Here is a 19,502-nt window from a genome sequence, read left to right on the forward strand (position 1 = left end):
TATTAATCGCGGTGAAATGTCTAGTAAAAAATTTTTAGCACTAAGACTCCATGGCCCCAGGGTCTCCACGGCAAACGGCACAAAAATGTAACTCTCTATAAGAGAGGCATACTTGCGCCGCTTGCCGTTTTCAGCTGTTTCTGCTGCGGCTCCCGGTCTTGATGCTGTCTTCCTGATATGACACGGGGCCAATGTGTCAACGCAAGTTGCGTCCCACATTAGCGCCCGTCCCCGTTCCCAGGGAACCAGCGTCAATCCATCAGGTCTCTTGCCATCATCCCGACTAATCCCTGCCGGCTCAATGAGCGCAGGAATATTTATGGTGGCAAGAGCTCTTTTAATTGTATCGTTAAGAGAGCCATGCCTAAACAGCCTACCGGAGCCTACACAATCCAATACCAGTAACCATTTGCCTCGTTTTGTAGTTTTAGAGGTTAAGTATTTTTCAAACCCGCAATGTGTAGCGTGCAAAACTCGGGTCAATGCCCCGCTTACGACGCAGCGTTGACTCCGAGTGACCTACAAACGTAACGATAGTTGACTTCTGACGTCAGTCAGATGTTTTATTGCAATATATCGTAAACTTTTACAAAATAATAGGATTTTTTGCGGTTTTTTTATGCTATCAGATCAGTAATCATCAGTACTATCACCTGTCTTCGTTTTTGCCAGCGTTCTAAATTCAGTTCTGGGGCCATCAAGACAAATGTAATGACGTATTATTTATCAAAATCGATTGAGCCGTTGAGTAGTTACAAGCTGGCATATGAACGGACATACATACATAAAGGTCAAACATATAACCCTCCGTTGTAGCTTCACCGTAGTCGGGTAAAAAGCTTAAACCCGGGCGCGTTTGGAATCCTCGTAAGTCGTAGCTTTACTTTTAAGTTTACGTAAGTAATATTTGGATACTAATACTAAAATATAAGTAGGTACTAAAATTATCACACCTACATCATCTTACAAATCAAACAACTGAAAATCAAAAAGTGTACAATATTACCTACCTACTTTGATTTTGTCTTAGAGCTTTATTAAATAAAGTTCATAAATTTTGAATCGAACGCGCACGAGCATACTTCCGCTGTGTCGCTGACTTTAGGTGTATGGAAAATGTCGATTTCGAGTTTGGTATTTTAAAAACTATGAAATCTTATACTAACGGTACAGTTCGTATTTTATACTATATTAAAACCAATCAAACTAGCTTTTCTTACAACTTCGTTCACGTGGATTTAGATTTTCTAATGATCCCGTTAAATTTTTTAGAAATGCCAAATTTCAGCCCGATCCGTCCAGTAGTTTGAGCTGTGCGTTGATAGATCAGTCAGTCAGTCAATCCTTTCCAATTCCGTAGAAAAATATATTTCCTTGAAATAATTTATTGCTTAGGTAAGCACAAGTTGTCCTCGATTGCTGCTAAATGATCATAAATAAAAGATTTAACAAATTGTTACAATACAATTATAAGTAAAACAGCTTTATAGTGACAAAGTAGCTATGAGCTCTAAGTACGATAAAGCGATAGTCGGTTTTCTTATCATATCTGGAATCTGGACCCTGGACCTTTTTAAAAGAACTCGAGAGAAAAAGAACTAGAGCCTCAATAGCTCAAGTGGACTGAAAACCGAAAGGTCGACGGTTCAAACCCCGCCCGTTGCACTATTGTCGTACCTACTCATAGCACAAGCCTGACGCTTAGTTGGAGAGGAAAGGGGAATATTAGTCATTTAACATGGCTAATATTCTTTTTGAAAAAAAAAAAAAACTCTCTTGCTCTACAGTACACATTTAAACTTAAAAAAATTGCTCCCTTGCTCTACGGCACACATACACATACACTTTTAAAACTTAAAAAAACCCGCCAAGTGCGAGTCAGGCTCGCGCAACGAGGTTTCCGTGATATAGTCGCATTTTTTCGACATTTTGCACGATAATTCAAAAACTATTACGCATAAAAATAAATAAAAATCTGTTTTAGAATCCACAGGTGAAGCTCTTTCATATGATACCCCACTTGATATAATATGTAGTTATCTTACTTTGATAATTGTAAATACTAATTATTAGTTATATAGATTATAGAATATTTGGTACCTAAAATTTACAACGGCAGAGTGGTTAAGGGAAGAGAATAAGGTCAGTGAGGGGGTGCTTAAGAAAAAGTTAAAGGAACACTTCCTTAGGGACCCCCTTACGGTTTAATTTATTATTATTATTTGTTTTTTATTTTAGTTTATTTTGTTTGTTACCTCAGATTGAGGATTGATCTCTAAAGCGTTCAATTCGCTGCAGCGATCAATCCTTAATCTGAGTATAAGTTTATAAGTTAGAATATAAGTTTACATACATAAGTACAATTTAATACGTAGATTCTAGTTATTTTTAAGGAGCGCCAGCTCGCCAACAAACTGGCTCACCAGTTTGGCGAGAAAAAAATAATGTCAATATTTGGTGTACCTACGTAATAATAAAAAAAAAAAAGTTCATGACCACAATTTGTTTTTTTTTGTGTAATTTAACCCTAAATTCATGGTTTTCAGATGTTTCCCCAAATGTCAGCTGCAAGACCTACCTACATGTCAAATTTCATGATTCTAGGTCAACGGGAAGTACCCTGTAGGTTTCTTGACAGACCGACAGACAGACAGACAGACAACAAAGTGATCCTATAAGGGTTCTGTTTTACCTTTTGAGGTACAGAACCCTAAAAATCTGGCGACAGGTTGAGATCGCAATCGGGGTGGGACGCCCCGCATAGCCGCTAACCCAGTGCGGATTAGAGAGGGTGACGTGCGGGTATGCGGGACTCTGGCCCTGCAGATTGATTTCCGGGATTGAAGTAGCCTTTGTCAAGAGTGACAAAGGCTACTTTCAATCCCGGAAAATCAAAGGGCCAGACAGGATTCTTAAAACCAAAATCCGCCAGACGACCTCGCAGGCTAGTAAAAAATATAATACGTTGTTTAATAGTAGATTATTAACCAAGGGGATAAAGCAGTGTCTTCTGTCGCGGGTGACGATTTAAATCGCGAGTGTAGCGAGGGATTTAAGTTCACCCAAGACTAAGACAGCTTTATCACCGAGGAAAATACTCTACTTTTCGTACCATTTTCGAACCAAAAAATTAACACAATAATAATATGAGATAAGCATTTATTAAACGTATTTTTAGAACATTAACTTATTTATAAAAATAAATTAAAATAAACTTAACGTTTATGTATTTGAAGAAAACAAAAACGCGGCAAATTCCTAGACTAATATTTTTTTGTCGGAAAAGCAAAGGCATCAAGCTCATACGGCCTCGTCGGTTTTCGTAATTTTTATTAATAATCATAACTGCATCATCATCATCATCATGATCAACCCATCACCGGCTCACTACAGAGCACGGGTCTCCTCTCAGAGTGAGTGGGTTTGCCCATCGTACTACGCTGGCCATGTGCGGATTGGTAGACTTCACACACCTTTGAGAACATTATGGAGAACTCTCAGGCATGCAGGTTTCCTCACGATGTTTTCCTTCACCGTTAAAGCAAGTGATATTTAATTAATTAAAACGCACATAACTCCGAACGCACATAACTGCATAATAAATGCGTATTCCTTTTTCAAAAAGATGTATAATACTTTATATACAAACTCAATGGTGTAAACACAGATGTAGTTCAGTATAAATTTCGGTAAGTATTCCAAAAAATCACATTCTCTCCCTAGAGGATGAATGAAATTCAGTACAATTTTCTTTCCCTGTTTTTAACAGATTAAAAATGACTATTGTTATGTTCGCTTTTTGTGGCATTGAATGTCACTTTTTTGAGCAAGTGGAACGAAAAGGTGTTTTATGATATTTTACCGCACTAACCGGTATCTGGGAAGACCCGATGACTGTGCAGAATGCCTGTAAAACATTCCTGCTCTAATTGTACCAATCTACTTATTCTAGACTTCTAGGTAATTGGGTCAAATTTTCCTGTTAGTCTTTTCTTAATATTATATTACTATCGTTGTTATTTTTATTAATTTTTTTTATGAGCTACATATGAGCAAGTTACCTACATGCGAAAGACAAGACACATTTTTTTTTTTTTTTTTTTTATTGATCACGTAAATTTCAAAAATACATTTTACAATAAACAGTTCGCCATCCTCTAGAAACTGTTAAAGTTTATATGAGGATGGCGAGTTCGCGTTATACAAATTTAATAAAATCTAGGTAAAAAACTTATAAAAAATTAAAAGCTGTAAATTAGTGCATATTTGTACATATAAAATATCGTTACATGAAGCACTTCCTAGACCTAGACTAGGCATCCAAAGAGGCACCTAGATCCAGGAAGTGCCTCTTACAATTTCTTATAAAAATCGCTCTTTTACTGTAGGTATTTTGCAGAGTTAAAGGTAAGTTATTCATTATATTTGCTAAGATATATGAACATGTTCTAGTTCCATACTTATTGTTATTCTTAGGTAATTTAAACTTCTTGTAGTTTGGTAAGATGCGCAGCTTTCTGTTTCTCTCTTTACAAGTTAGGTGCTTTATGTTATGATATTCTTCTTTCAGGATCTGGATATCTTTCTGGATATTTTTTTATAATCATATAAAAATCCCAAGTAAATTTTTTTCCAGGTGTCGGATCGATGAGGACTTTTCACATTTCGTTTATATAATAGTGTTTTGAAACAATCCTACCAATTTTCAGCCAAGTGTGAATTTTCGTAACCTCACCCCTATTTTTTGGTCTATTTGGCATCGTACCATTTAAATGGATTAAATGGACACATTTGATTGCGATTTTCAGGGTTCCGTACCCGCCAACGGGACCCTATTACTAAGTCTGCGCTATCCATCCGTCCGTCTGTCTGTCATTTTAGAAGTTACCTGCTCAGTTGGGTATTCATTTAGCTCCTATATAAAATGCATTTAAAAGAATATCTGTAAAATATACTAATATTTCTAGAAATAGGTGGTTATTTGAACGGAATTTTACACTACGTCAGAGCATCAAGCATGCCTTCTCATCTTGAATACATAAGAGATAAGTAATTTATTACTTAATTGAATATGTTCGCAACTGCGCGTGGTTTTAAGTGCATAATTTTACAATCGACTAGTAAACAATAATTATCATATTGAGTGTAAAACTCGATCAAACCTAGCTAATCTTTCAAGATCTAGAATTTTATTTAGGTTTTAGTTTGTTTCGTCGTCATCTTCGTTTTAACAGCGACTGCGATCTTAGCGTTGTAACTATCATGAGTGATATCTAAATACCTAGATAAAAGGAAAAGCTGACTGACTAATTACTGATCTATTAACGCACAGCTCAAAGCACTGGACGGATCGGGCGGTTTGGCTTGCAGATAGCTATTATGACGTAGGTAGGCATCCGATAAGAAAGGATTTTTGAAAATTCAACCAATAGGTAAGAGGGTAAAATAGGGGTTTGAAATTTGTGTAGTCCACGCGGACGTAGTCGCGGGCATAAGCTATTTCATTATAAATAGGTATATAATAATCATGTATGAAGGCTAAACTCACTTGTTCCAAGGAGACTGCAAGCCGCGTTGGCTGCGACACGCAAGGAACGCTGTAAGGAGGGCTGAGGTTGGGCGGGAAGTCGCTCCAGAATCCAGATCATCTCTCAACGGCTCCTGTACGTACGGACGTATGGAAGTCCCTACAAAAGATCGTCCAGCAGTGGACGTCTATGGGTTAATAATGATGATTATGATGTAAGTTCTCCGAGCGAACTCTCCATCGCCCGCTGAGTAACTCTAAAACCTTCTTACCAGGTCCACAAAACGTAACCTGATAGCAGTAGAGTCAATTATATCTGTCATCATCATCACTTCTGAGCATAGGTCTCCTCTCAGAATGAGAGGATCTGTTTCTATAAGGTTATCAAATTACCATTTGCACATCTTTACGTCACTCATAAGTGGACTTCTTAGAAAGTACCTATACCTAAGTAAGGCGTTGGTAAATGGTAATACCGCTTCGTCACCGATTAGTCCGCTAGGCGACATAATATTGACACTCGATCAATATAATTAATTCCATCCTATACCTAAGTCAATCAACGGGTACGGTAGTTGTGACGCTATAGAAACAAGAAGTTTTTACAATCTCTACATTATAAGTCCCGCAAATTGCTATTGCGCTGTAACCATGTCTTATTAACATCGAAATGACGTCATTTTGACGTTAGCTGAAATAAAAATATACATACCATCAGCTCGAAACTTCAGTCTAGTGCTGACGTCACTAAAATGGCGGTCTCGCGCATTAGCAATTTGCGGGACTTATTCAGTAATGCTAGGAGCCGTGTGTCGACAGATTAGTCAGTCAGTCAGTCACCTTTTCCTTTTATAATAATTATTTTATAAAAAACCTTACGGGAACGGGATTTTTAAAAAACTTAGGTATAGGTACTTAAATGCACTCGAATAAAATCGCGGGTACCATTTATTTCCTGATATATTAATTAATACAATTCCAATTTTAATACATTCCAAACATGTTATTGTTGTTATGACCTTCTTCCATTCCACCAGGATGCCAAAAACAATCTTTCGTAGCTAACGGGTCAAGACTTCAGAACCTGAATGGCATAACGAGAAATTGATAAATTCTGCCACTCACCATGCACGCAGCCTTCGGCTTTCGGTGGTTAAGTCTAACTTTTCAGAGTGCGTTTTAAGTAATTAAAACCACTTGCTTTAACGGCGAAGAAAACATCGTTAGGAAACCTGCATGCCTGAGAGTTCTCCATAATGAAGTTTTCCAATCCGTAATTGGCCAGCGTGGTAGACTATGGCCAAACCCTTTCTCACTCTGAGAGGGGACCCGTCCTCTGTAGTGAGCCGGCGATGGGTTGATCATGATGAGCACATCCCTGGTTGAAAGCTAGCCTAACCCATCTATTAATATTATACATATAAGCCAAAGTTACAGTACGCGGCCGAAAGTAATGTACCTACATCGACTTTTAGAAGGAGATAGCAGATTTGTAGAGCGGTGCCTCTGTCGTTGAGACCGACAAAACGTCATATAGGTATGATTGACAGAGACAACGCTCTACAAATCCGAAATGTCATTCTAAAAGCCGACGTACGTTACTTTCTGTCGCGTACTGTAATATGAGTAACTAACGAACGTAAGGATTTTATCAGCCATTGTCTAACAGCGCACTTCCTTATTCCAGACGGATACAATTAACAACCCTCATCCAATTATTCTATCCCCAGCAATTTGCACACCGTCCCTTTCTTAATGCTTTAGTTGGATAGAGAAAGGGACACGGATTAATTCGATAAACGATTCGAAAAGTTTTATTTTTATTGAAAGGTTATTTTCATTGAATAGGCAAATTGTTTGTTAAATTACCCACGAAAAAGTTATTGAAACCGGTCCTGCGAAAGTTCTAGGGCGATCCGAATTGTTACATAAAATGTACGTACCTATCCAATCAGAAACTTCTAGTACAGTTCTTGCAATTCATGAATACGAGTGGCTCAAGCTTGTGTTGTCGTACAAGCGACATTGGATTTTACGAAATCGACCGTACAATGGTGCAATCTCAATTCTTCTGGTTGGCTGAATTTGTGCGATTCTTGTTGCAACAATGCATTGTAGCCAATAGTGAGCGAGCGTCAACCAATCAGAGATGATTGCGATCGTGACATTGTAGCTGTCATGCTCCCGAAATCGCGCAGGTATAACCATATAACCATAGACAAAGATTTGACAGCTTTGTCAACCATTTATCACATTGTTATCATAGCAACGTGTAACCAAGGCCTCCAAACATCGCCCTCCGTTTGGCTTATTTCAAAAAATTTCTTTTATTTTGCCTTTTGTTGTTATATTTTTGTGGTTTTTAGGTGAACTGTGGATATAATGGCGACGGAAGACGAAGAGGACTTTGGCGCGGCTATTGCCATCGGTTCGGAAACGACCGAGGCGGAAAAAGAATATGAAAAGGTGAAGTGGTATTTTTTTTAAACTTGCTTTATGGCGCTGTGTTCTAGCCCTTTTGAACCTTTTGAAGTGATGGACAGGCCATCTCTACCGCATAACAGCAACGCATAACATATCGCCGCTGGGGTAGACGTGTTCTGGAGTGGAGACCGCATACCGGCAAACGTAGCGTGGAACGACCTCCAGTCTGCTGGATTGATGACCTTAAGAACTGAGGTGGCCGGATGAAAAATGAGGGTTCAAGGGTGGTGCGCCCTCGGAAAAGCATATGTCCAGCAGTGAACACAAATAGGATGATGATGATTCATTCTTATTTCTAGGGTTCCATACCGAAGGGTGCCAATGAGACCCTATTACTAAGCCCCCAGCTGCCCGTCCGTCCGTTCGTGCGTCTGTCTGTCTCGTGAATCGTAATAGATAAGAGTTTAAATTATTTTCACAGAATGTGTACCTATGTCTTCTGCCGCTATAGCAACAAATAATAAGAATCTCAAAATGTCCACCATGAAAATTTGAAAAAATTAAAAAGTCCCGGGTTAACAAGGAGCGACCGAAGTTCGAGCTTCTTTGTTCCTTGAGACCCAGGAACGCACTTCGTTAAATCTAGCTTAATATCTTTGTTGGTTGAACTTGATTGCATACAGTAGACTGCAGCGCTGGTTTTCAGACATTTTCCCTGCCCCCTAGTTTTCTACAATAAAGCACCATTATAGACAACGGCAGCTTTAATCCTACTACCACTAAGCCTATGGGCTAATAAGTAATTATTAACTTTCTACTTATGATTAGTTCTAGTTGATATTAGTGGTGATAATTTTTACGCGAACTTAAAACAAAAGCTACGAGGGTTCCAAACGCGCCCAGGTCTGAGATTTTGTTCACGAACTATATCTTAAAAGGTTACGATTTCTTACGTACCAGGGTGTTTTGTGCCCCCTAGTACCTACAATAATATTATTCTGTGCCCCTAGTGATATCACGGTTTTTGCTATAAGGTCCTCGATCAACTGCGCGAGGCAGATGGGCTCAAGTTCTATTCGGACGTGTACACCAAGCTTTACGACTCGTACTTCAAGCTGAAAGAGGAAAACTTTGAACATCAGGAGCAATTGAGCAAGATGATGGTATTTTTTTAAACATCTATGACATTAATAATTTGCTACTACACACTAGACGGGTCATAAATTCCCGCAAATTGCTATTGCGCTGGAACCATGTCTCATTAACATCGAAATGACGTCATTTTGACGTTATTTGACGTATATTTAAGTAAAAATATACCATCAGCTCGAAACTTCAGTCTAGTGCTGACGTCACTAAAATGGCGGCCACGCGCATTAGCAATTTGCGGGACTTATACCAAACTGCTCGCTCGCTTTTGCTTATAATTTGATGGCCTCTGTGCTCTGTATGGCGATTTCGTAAAACCTGCATCAATCATAATTACAACCTCAATTGTTGTGATATGCTGAATTTGTGCTATTCTTGTTGCAGCAATGCATTTTAGCCAATAGGCTTCTTGACTCATATCTAATTTCGTCCAATAAATGATTATTTATTATAGTATTTTGCTTAAGACAACGAAATATATCAATAACAATTTTTAAAAACGCAGGATGGATATATAAAACCAATTTAAAAATATCAGGTTTTTATTTTTATTTGAAACGCAGAAAACGCTGTCAGCCATGATGTGACGTCATTAAATATGTAAACAAAGAAATGTCATCTCTATATCACGCGGGGACTAACGTAGTATCGATATATATAAAATTTAAAGTCCTGATGACTAACTTATATATCAACGCACAGCCTAAGCATCTAAACAGCTGGTCCTAGATACATGAAATTTGGTGGGTGTGTTCTTTGTAGGTAAAGAGAAGGTATCCACTAGGAAAGGATTTCTTGAAATTCCACCCCTGAGTGGGTTAAATGGGGGTTTGAAATTTATGAAGTCCACGCGGGCGAAGTCACGAGCATAAGCTAGTTTTTATATATTTCTAAAAACTCATAGTAAACGTAAAAAATATCGTTTTCTCTTTATAAATTGAATAAGTTATTAAGTAAGACTTACAACAAACTGATCTTTGCAAAAATAAATTTGGGTTGAAGTCTTTGTCATATAGGATCCCTTTAAGAGCACTCGGAGATAAAGTGAATACACATACTGATGCGTCAGAGGCAGGCAAAGAGTTAAGCAAGTCTTCGCGTGTTACGTATATTTATTTCACTGGGCACTCTAATCCACAACTTTCCTGTGGTCTTTATCGATGCGTTTTTTACATTCTCGGATGATACAATAACGATAATTATTATATTTTTCATGTAAACTAGTATAGAAGTCATGTTTATTAAACTTTGGGAGGTTATGCTGTTGTTTACAAATGCATGACGTCAGAGCACAGATAATCTATGGGCCAAACATGGCCGACAGTGTTTTCACCTGTCTAAGAAAAATATATTTTTAAATTAAAGTTTTACGGTTTTTAGGGCGCAAAAAAATATAATGTTAATAAAAAAATTAATGTAAAAATATAGTGTTAATTTTTTTGATCTAATAGGACAAATATTAACCATTTAAGACCAATTTAAAAAAAGTGTCAACTAGCCTATAGTGAGCGAGCGTCAACCAATCAGAGGTGATTGCGATCGTGACATTGTAGCTGTCATTCTACCGCAATCGCGCTGCTGTTATATTAATTTTGACAGAATGACCCACCTAGTGCATAGATAGTAGGTACATTTACACGTCGTAAAACTGAAACTTTTAACTTTACAGAATAAAATTTGCCGCTACGATGAAACAATAAGCGAATATTTAAGGGAGATATCTGACTATTGCACAACTGTCAAAAAACTCAGAGGAGAAATTGGTTAGACCCATTTGTTTGTATTTTATAGTGTACAGGTAGTACTTGCCTTAACTATCATCATCATTATGATCAACCCATCGCCGGCTCACTACAGAGCACGGGTCACTTGCCTCTCAGAGTGAGAAGGGTTTCTGGCCCTAGTCTACCACGCTGACCAAGTGCGGATTGGCAGACTTCACACACCTTTGCGAACATTATGAAGAAATCTCAGGCATGCAGGTTTCCTCGCTATGTGTTCCTTCACTGTTACAGCAAGTGATACCTAATTACTTAAAACGCACATAACTCCAATTTAGAGGTGCGTGTGCCCGAGACTACGATTAGAAGGCGGACATCCTACCACTAAGCTGTTACAGCAATACTTTAGTTTTCTTTAATTTATTTAAAAGGTAAACAAGTAGCTTCTCGCTGAAGTTGTGAGCCGGCGACGATGGGTTGATCATGAAGATGATGATGATTGGACTTCTAACGCAGTCAAGAGGGATTGTCGTCTTTTTCTTATCTTTAATTACCTATACAGTCCGCGACAGGTTGAGATAGCGATTGGGGTATGAGGCAGAGGGATGCCCCGCACACCCGCACGTCACCCACGCTCGTCCGCACTGGGTAAGCGTGGGTGCTGTGCCGGTGTGCGGGGCATTACCTCCCCAATTTCCATCTCTACCTGTCGCGTACTATAGGTACTCCGTAATTTTCCCTAAACAGAGGAAGCACGAGCACTAGCAGACGCGATGCACTCTCGAGAACTGGCGAGCGTGGAGAGCCTGGAAACCATGAAAAAAACTGTTACACGCCTAGAAAAGGAACTCGACGCGAGGAAGCGAGCTGGCGACGATGATGCGTGAGCTTAAATTACAACGATAGTTTTGGCATAAGCAAAAGCCGAAAGTACTTAGTTTGTTCAGAATCAGAACAGAATCGATTGCAATCATTTTTACACCGTGTTATATTTTACCCAAAAATACTTTAAAATCATGCAAGTTTGGACACCTAGTTGAATGACCGCATGCACCAGCTGATTCAAGCCGCGTAAGTGGCAGCGCGCACGATCGACGTCAGCCGTTCCGCTCGCTAAACAGCTGTTCGCTTGGGGTGACCATGTTTTTGCGAGGACAACGACTCAACACAACAAGCTTATCCATACTAATATTATAAATGCGAAAGTGTGTCTGTCTGTCTGTTTGTCTGCTAGCTTTTCACGGCTCAACCGTTCAACCGATTTTGACGAAATTTGGTATAGAGGTAGCTTGCAACCCGGGGAAGGACATATGCTACTTTTTATCCCGGAAAATGTAAGAGTTCCCACAGGATTTTTAAAAACCTAAATCCACGCGTACGAAGTCGCGGGCATCAGCTAGTAACTTCATAAATGTTCATTAATTATTTTTGAGTTTTTTTTAATAATAATAAATTCTATATGAAAAATATTCGACACGTGTTTCGGTTTTTGCTTAAATATTAAAACTAACGTTGTTCAAGACAAGAATATATTTTGGTCATACTATTGGACGTAATCTTTTAACATTACTGATTCGTGGTGATAGACTGTTCGTGTTCAGTTTGTTTTATTGAACTCCTGACGCCAACAAAGCCTTGGTATCAAAAAATATCAAAAAAGCTTTAATAAATCAGATGCTCATAGCCTGAATTTTTGAAGCTTTTTGACTGATACAGATTTAGTTCATCTCTTTAGAATTTGCGAATACAACTTTTATTAAAAAAATTGTGAAAAGCATCACAATTTTTTTTACGCCTTAGGCTATCAACCTATGTTCTAATGTAATGGAACAATGCCAGGGCATAGACTTTTAAAAAATTATAACAATTCTTGTCTCGCTCTCATCTAGGGGTGCGACATCAGCAGTGAAAGAGAAGGAGAAATTCGAAAAAGAGAAAGCCAGGCTGCAAGGTGAACTTGAGAGCGTCAATTACCGGCTGGCCAATGCTTTAAGCTTCGTGGAGGAACTGGAGCACAAGAATACGGCTGCTGATGAAACTATCGCTAAGTTGGAAGAGCAATTAGAGGTAAAAATTCTTAAAAAAAAAAAAAAACTGTGATAGTCTAGTGGTTATGAGGTCCGCCTTCTAATCGGGGGTTCGATCCTGGGCACGCACCTCTAACTTTTGTTTGTATGCACGTTTTAAGTAATTAAATATCACTTGGTGAAGCATACAGGCAAATAATACATACAAACTTACAATCATACTAACACATGTACTACATTCAAGACAGTGTCTCGAGTCTGCACACCACGCAGTGTTCGTGGGAGGCAGTGTTTCCATGTACACGGTAATTACCGTAGATGCACCGTAATTCAGCCCTAATCTACCGTCAAGGTAATATGGCCATTACCTTGACCGTGTCACCGTAATGCAAAATCACGTTAAAAATTCATAATATACTGCGTAATAGTAGTATTTCGTCCTTATTCAAGCAATTAGGAAGGAGTAAAATGTAAAACTAATGAGATTTAACAAAATATTAATATGAATAAATCCGTATATGAAAAAGATATTGCTATGCTAGGAGAGTCAGATTCAGAATAATATTAATAGCTGATTAAAAAGCTAATTCGTGACGTTTTTTCTTTTAAAAATGACACGGTAATTTACACGGTATTCTTTTAGCTAATCCACCGTAATTTAATCTAGAAACACCGTAATTTTAACCCTTGAACACGGTAATTCTCAATTTACATATGGAAACACTGGTGGGAGGGTAATCGTACTGAGGCAGGCAGTCGAGCTCGGGCCGCCGCACTGTGAAGACGTGGATAGTGAGATGGTCGAGCCGATATTTATACACTATAATTAAATACTCATACATGAGATACTACATATCGTGAGGAAACCTGTATGCCTGAGAGTTATCCATATAATGTTCTCAAAGGTGTGTGAAGTCTACCAATCCGCACATGGCCAGCACGGTAGACTATGGCCAAACCCTCTCCTGCACTTTAAGAATGACATGATCAACCAATTGCCGGCTCACTACAGAGCACGGGTCTCCTCTCAGAGTGAGAGGCGTTTTGGCCCATAGTCTACCACGCTGGCCATGTGCGGATTGGTAGACTTCACACGCCTTTGAGAACATTATGGAGAACTCTCAGGCATGCAGGTTTCCTCACGAAGTTTTCCTTCGCCGTTAAAGCAAGTGATATTTAATTTATTAAAACGCACATAACTCCGAAAAGTTAGAGGTACGTGCCCGGGATCGAACCCTCGACCTCCGATTAGAAGGCGGACGTTCTAACCACTAGGCTATCACAGACCTGTACAATGTACAGTACCCGGCAGGAAATATTGTACATAGACCTTTAGAAAGAGATAGATAGCGGTTTCGTAGAGCGTTGTCTTTGTCGTTGAGACCGACAAAACGTCACATGAGTGTGAGTGACAGAGACAACGCTCTACAAAGCCGAAATTTCATTCTAAAGGTCCATGTACAATATTTCTTGTCGGCTACGGTACACGTTAAAATGTAAGGCCTTGTTTAAGTACATTAGGGCGGACTGACAGTTTTGTAAGTTAGATGATTAGCCTTGTGGTTCGGACGTTGAACCCCTGATCGGGAGGTCACCTCTACCTTTAAAAGAATACTTAGGGCATTCAATAAACCTAAAACCTTCAATTCTAAGTTAGTTGAAATAATATCCGTATATGATGTCCATAAATAGATCAACAGCGATATCTTAGTCCGTTTGGGTCCGTTACGACCACTTCCCAATTGGTCCACTTCCCGGTTCGTCCATTCCCCGTATGACCACTTCCCGTTATGACCACCTCCCTCACCCGAAATCTTAGAATAATATGATATCTCTTATCACCATGACTCAATGAAACCAAGTACTTTTAAAAACGGATCCAGTCAGTGAAATCAATTGTTAAGGCAGCTCAGTTCGGTGCTTTCTTCATACAAACGTAGGAGGGAAAATACAACAATATTCGATATTGTACGCACAAAACTAAGAATTATATCGATTTATCTCGTCATTATCTAGGTTCAATGATATCTAAAACATTGAAAAAAATATTGATTTAAAAGTTACGAGCCTCAAAAGATTCCTATTTTAACACTAAATTTATGTCAACTTTGGGCGTAAATAAATAAGATTAGGAATAGGAAAATTCTAAAAAAAATTATCATTAGACATAGTTTATTTATTCATTAGTTGAAATAACTTTACTTTGCAAACCTAAATTCAGTAGTTTTTTCTCAAAAATACTTTTCCCAAACTACTGTTCAACCCTTTTCAAGCGCTAGATTTCGGCTAAAATCATCATGCTTCTCACCCCAAAACATTAGACACCGCGCGGGTGGCGGAGGGAAGGGCCAGCCCAGCGGCGCGCGGCTGCGCGTGTAATATTGTGGTTTCTATGACGACAACTGTTGTTATTAATATGTTTTCAAAAACAAAAGTCGTAATGATTTTATAAAATTAATTTTTATTCAGTGGCTATGCAAATGTGTAGAAGATTGAGCAGAGCAGAGTCAATAAGTCCTTCAAATACTTATTGCATTTTGTACATTGACCTCTGGAATTTGAAATTTGGACACCAATTTTATTCATTGGTTTATTGACCTGACTTTGTTGTTGAGGTCCTAGTAGGGATATCTACTCGTGTGGTCCTAGTACAATAGGTAAGTAACTTTGTTTAGTTATTTATTTTATCTAATTTTAAAAAACCGGCCAAGTGCGAGTTGCTCGCGCACCAAGGGTTCCGTACTCAGGTATTTTTTTGACATTTTGCTCCATAAATCAAAAACTATTATGCATAAAAATAAATAAAAATGTGTTTTAGAATACACACAATACAGTAAAGCCATTTCATATAATACCCCACTTGGTATACTTATTATACATTGAAAATTGAAAATACTAATTATTTTTTCATTAACACACTTTAATTTTTTTTTGTAAGTTGTAATCACAAATCTATGGTTTTCGGATTTATTCCTTTACTTGTGCTCTAAGACCTACGTACCTACTAAATTTCATGATTCTGGGTCAACGGGAAGTATCCTATAGGTTTGTGTGACAGATACGACACAGACGGAGAGACGGACAGACAGACAGACAACGAAGTGATCCTAAGGGTCCCTTTTTTCCTTATAAAGTACGGAACCCTAAAAAGGTACCTGTATATGTATAATAATATAGGTAGGTAGGTACCTACCTGGTGGTATTTCTTTGTATTTTTAGGGTTCCGTACCTCAGAAGGAAAAAACGGAACCCTCTGTCTGTCTGTCTGTCAGTCCGTCTGTCCGTCCGTCCGTCTGTCCGTCCGTCCGTCCGTCCGTCCGTCCGTCCGTACGTCCGTCAGTCCGTCCGTCCGTCCATGCGTCTGTCGGTCCGTCCATCGGTCCGTCTGCCCGTCCGTCTGTCCGTCTGTTCGTCTGTCGGTCTGTCCGTCTGTCTGTCTGTCCGTCTATCTGTCTGTCTGTCTGTCTGTCCGTCTTACAAATAAAGTACGCAACGCTTCGTACAAATAGTACTTTTTTATTTATTTACTAGCTGACGCCCGCGACTTCGTCCGCGTGGATGTAGGTTTTCAAAAGCCCGTGGGAACTCTTTTATTTTCTGGGATAAAAGAAGGCAGGTCATGCCTGTCGTAGAGGTGATGGCCGTTGGAGCCGGAAAGTTCTTGAGTGGAGACCGCGTAGGTATAAGTAAGCGTAGTGTGGGACGCCTTCCAGCACGATGGACCGACGATATACCTACAGAGGCTGGCGGGAAGTGGCTAGGTGAGGAAGGCTGAGGACCGGGTGTGGTGGCGCTCTTTAGGGAAAGCTTATGTCAGTAGTGTAGAAAGTCGATTCTGGGCCACCCCGGGGGGTCCGCGAAAAAAAATTGTCCCGCCCACAAAAAAAGACCACCACCATTGGCTCTGGATGTTCGCCGTTTTTAGACCATTGGCTCAAACCTAACCTAACCTAACCTAACATATATCGATCGGGTCGTTAGCGGGAAACTAAAAGGGCAATTGGAATCTCCTACCACTCATCTAGTGAATGATTGCGTGCGAGGCTGTAGGTACCTGCTACCTACGCTAGCTCTAACAATGAGTACCGTACGCGTCAAAATAACTTCGGAATGTCCAAGGCGTCACTTTCTCATTTTTTCATCGGGGATACGTACCTGCTCCGGCGCCAGGGGGTTTTAACAATGCCCCCCGCCCCTTATCCCCTCACCCGTCGATCCATGCATTTCTACAATTTTGTCCTTAACCGACTTTAAAAAAGGAGGTATTTTTCTGTATGTATGACTGTATTTTCATAAAATGTTTAAATACGAGTTTATCATGTTATCACCATATTGGATGACTGATATTGTTTATAATGAATAAGTAAATTAGAATTTGATAGCAATGCATTTCGTAGAAACTTAACCCAAGCTTTTATGATAATGTGTTCTCTTGCAAAAATATGTGAGATGCTCTCTCGTGTCAGTTTAAAATATATTTATTATCTCATTAACAAAAAATTAACAAAATTCACGATCGATCGTGTCGTTGATTTTTTTAGTTAGTCCACTCAATCTGTTTTTATCGCCCATTAACTTTAGGTAGATGCAAAAACTGATATCGCATGCAGGTGTTTCAGAGCATGTACATTCGTGTTTGTTTCGAAGATTTATAATCCCATTAAGAAGGACTAACAAAAAATTAACCCAAGCTTTTATGATAATGTGTTCTCTTGCAAAAATATGTGAGATGCTCTCTCGTGTCAGTTTAAAATATATTTATTATCTCATTAACAAAAAATTAACAAAATTCACGATCGAGGGTTCCTTTTTCTATTTGAGTTACAGAACCCTAAGATAAGAATATAACAATTGAAAGGTTGGTCTTCCAGACACAATGCGATCCTTACCCGCTGTGAATACACAACAAAAGCCGGTAACCCGTGAGTGACACTTTACGGAAATATATTTTTTAAATAATGTGTACTTTCCCTACCATTTGTCTTTGAACAAATTTGAAACAAATTATAAAAGAGTCCTGTTCTAAAGCAGTCGCGCCATATTCCTTCTTACTACCTACAACGATGTTGTCTCAACTGTGTGAGCTGAACAACTCGGTCTACGATGAAGAAATGGTTGCAATTTGTGAAGAAGTCGAATTGAACACGATGTTAGTTGACCTATGTATGGAAACCGAACGAGATCAAGTTTATTCGTGAGTATTTTTTAATTTTTTTCCGCGAGCAGTTTTATTTTAATCTATTGTATTTCAAAAATTTCATCGAATATTAGGTGTGCGACTATAAATTATTAATGTAATGCCGCCATCCTCGACCCTGAAGTTCAAACTTGTTTAAACACATTGCTGACAGAGAGGGGGTTTTTTGTGTATAAATATCCGGGCTTAGCTCTAGTAACGTCCATTCAGAGACAAGTTGTGATAGAAAAATAATAACCATGGAAGCTTTTTCCAGTGATGAAATAAGTGTATTTACTAAATCATTTGTGCTAAATAAGTTTCATAGAAACATCCGGTTGTGGTATATATCTAATAGACTCCCTAGATGGATGTTAGAGGACCCAGATATTAAACCGTTTTATACTCCATGTAGTGGTCATTCTGTCTCCATGACATCCCCTGTTTGTGATGAAATTGATGGGGTGTTTCCTATGATAGCATATTGTAATATGTGTGCTTCAAATGGTAAATTATATTCCAATAAAGATAATTGTAAGGTGTATTTTTCAGAACATATTTTTAACTATTGTATTTTTATTTTTTAGTTCGGGGCAAACTGGAGCCGGAGTAAAAAGAAAGGCTGCTGTGCTCACACAGTCTTCGAGTAAGCGACCATGTTCTCAAGAACCTTCTACTTCTACGGGGCTATTGACGACATCAACATCAACGGAGGGAGGATCTACCTCATTTGTAAGTCCCGCAAACAATCACAGTGTCGAGTGTCCTTATTGTAAAACAAATGTTAATCAAAAATACTATACCAGCCACCTTAAAAGCAAGAAACATATAAATAATGTACTTCTTAATAGCTCCATTCAAAACTTAGCTAATGTGCAAATAATAGAAAACGCTTTCGGTCGAAGAATAGTAACATACAGGATTTCCAATGAGAATACGTCGTCTAATTCAGAATTCGAAACACCTGAATATTTCCTAAACTCAATTAAAAATATTATTTATGAGTTGCTTGATAAGCTATTAAAGGAATATAAGGCAATTAAAGTAAATTGCATTTTAAGTGGGGAATTTATTCAAACAACAAAAAATTTAGAGAATTCTTTTGATTTTCAAACCATTAATTATATTCTATGTTTAGAGCAAGAAATCAATAAAATTTATTCAGATTTGCATGATGAAATTTCAAATAAAGTTTGTAATTTTGAAAAGAAAGATAGTGGTTGGAGTCTAAAAAAAATTAATTACATTGATTTAAATTTAAATTGACATAAATAAATTTAACCCGTTACGAGGATCTTCATATATAGATCTACCCTTAGATATAAAACATAAGCATGCTGTAATTAATGTAAAAAATAATGACTATCAATGTTTTCAATGGGCTGTGCTTTCCGCATTGTATCCAGTTAACAATCATGTAGACAGAGTGAGTTCATATGCATCTAAACAAAACTCTTTAAGTTTTAAAGATATTCCTT

At 38.4% G+C, this 19,502-nt stretch overlaps 1 protein-coding gene across 2 annotated transcripts in view; it reads left to right on the plus strand.

Annotated features, from left to right (window-relative positions):
• Positions 1-19,502, plus strand: part of LOC117993408 (cilia- and flagella-associated protein 58-like) — a 43,518-nt gene that overhangs the window by 5,892 nt on the left and 18,124 nt on the right. Inside the window, exons 3-8 of one of the 2 annotated variants that reach the window (XM_069506854.1) lie at positions 5,559-5,742; positions 7,894-7,993; positions 8,986-9,114; positions 10,770-10,863; positions 11,569-11,704; positions 12,711-12,888. In XM_069506854.1, the coding sequence (XP_069362955.1) occupies positions 7,910-7,993; positions 8,986-9,114; positions 10,770-10,863; positions 11,569-11,704; positions 12,711-12,888 (621 nt within the window). In that variant the 5' untranslated portion in view covers positions 5,559-5,742; positions 7,894-7,909. The remainder of the gene's footprint in view (positions 1-5,558; positions 5,743-7,893; positions 7,994-8,985; positions 9,115-10,769; positions 10,864-11,568; positions 11,705-12,710; positions 12,889-19,502) is intronic. The other variant, XM_069506855.1, reaches the window with a different exon arrangement.

This window comes from Maniola hyperantus, chromosome 24, assembly GCF_902806685.2.
Source record: "Maniola hyperantus chromosome 24, iAphHyp1.2, whole genome shotgun sequence".
Taxonomy (NCBI): domain Eukaryota; kingdom Metazoa; phylum Arthropoda; class Insecta; order Lepidoptera; family Nymphalidae; genus Maniola; species Maniola hyperantus.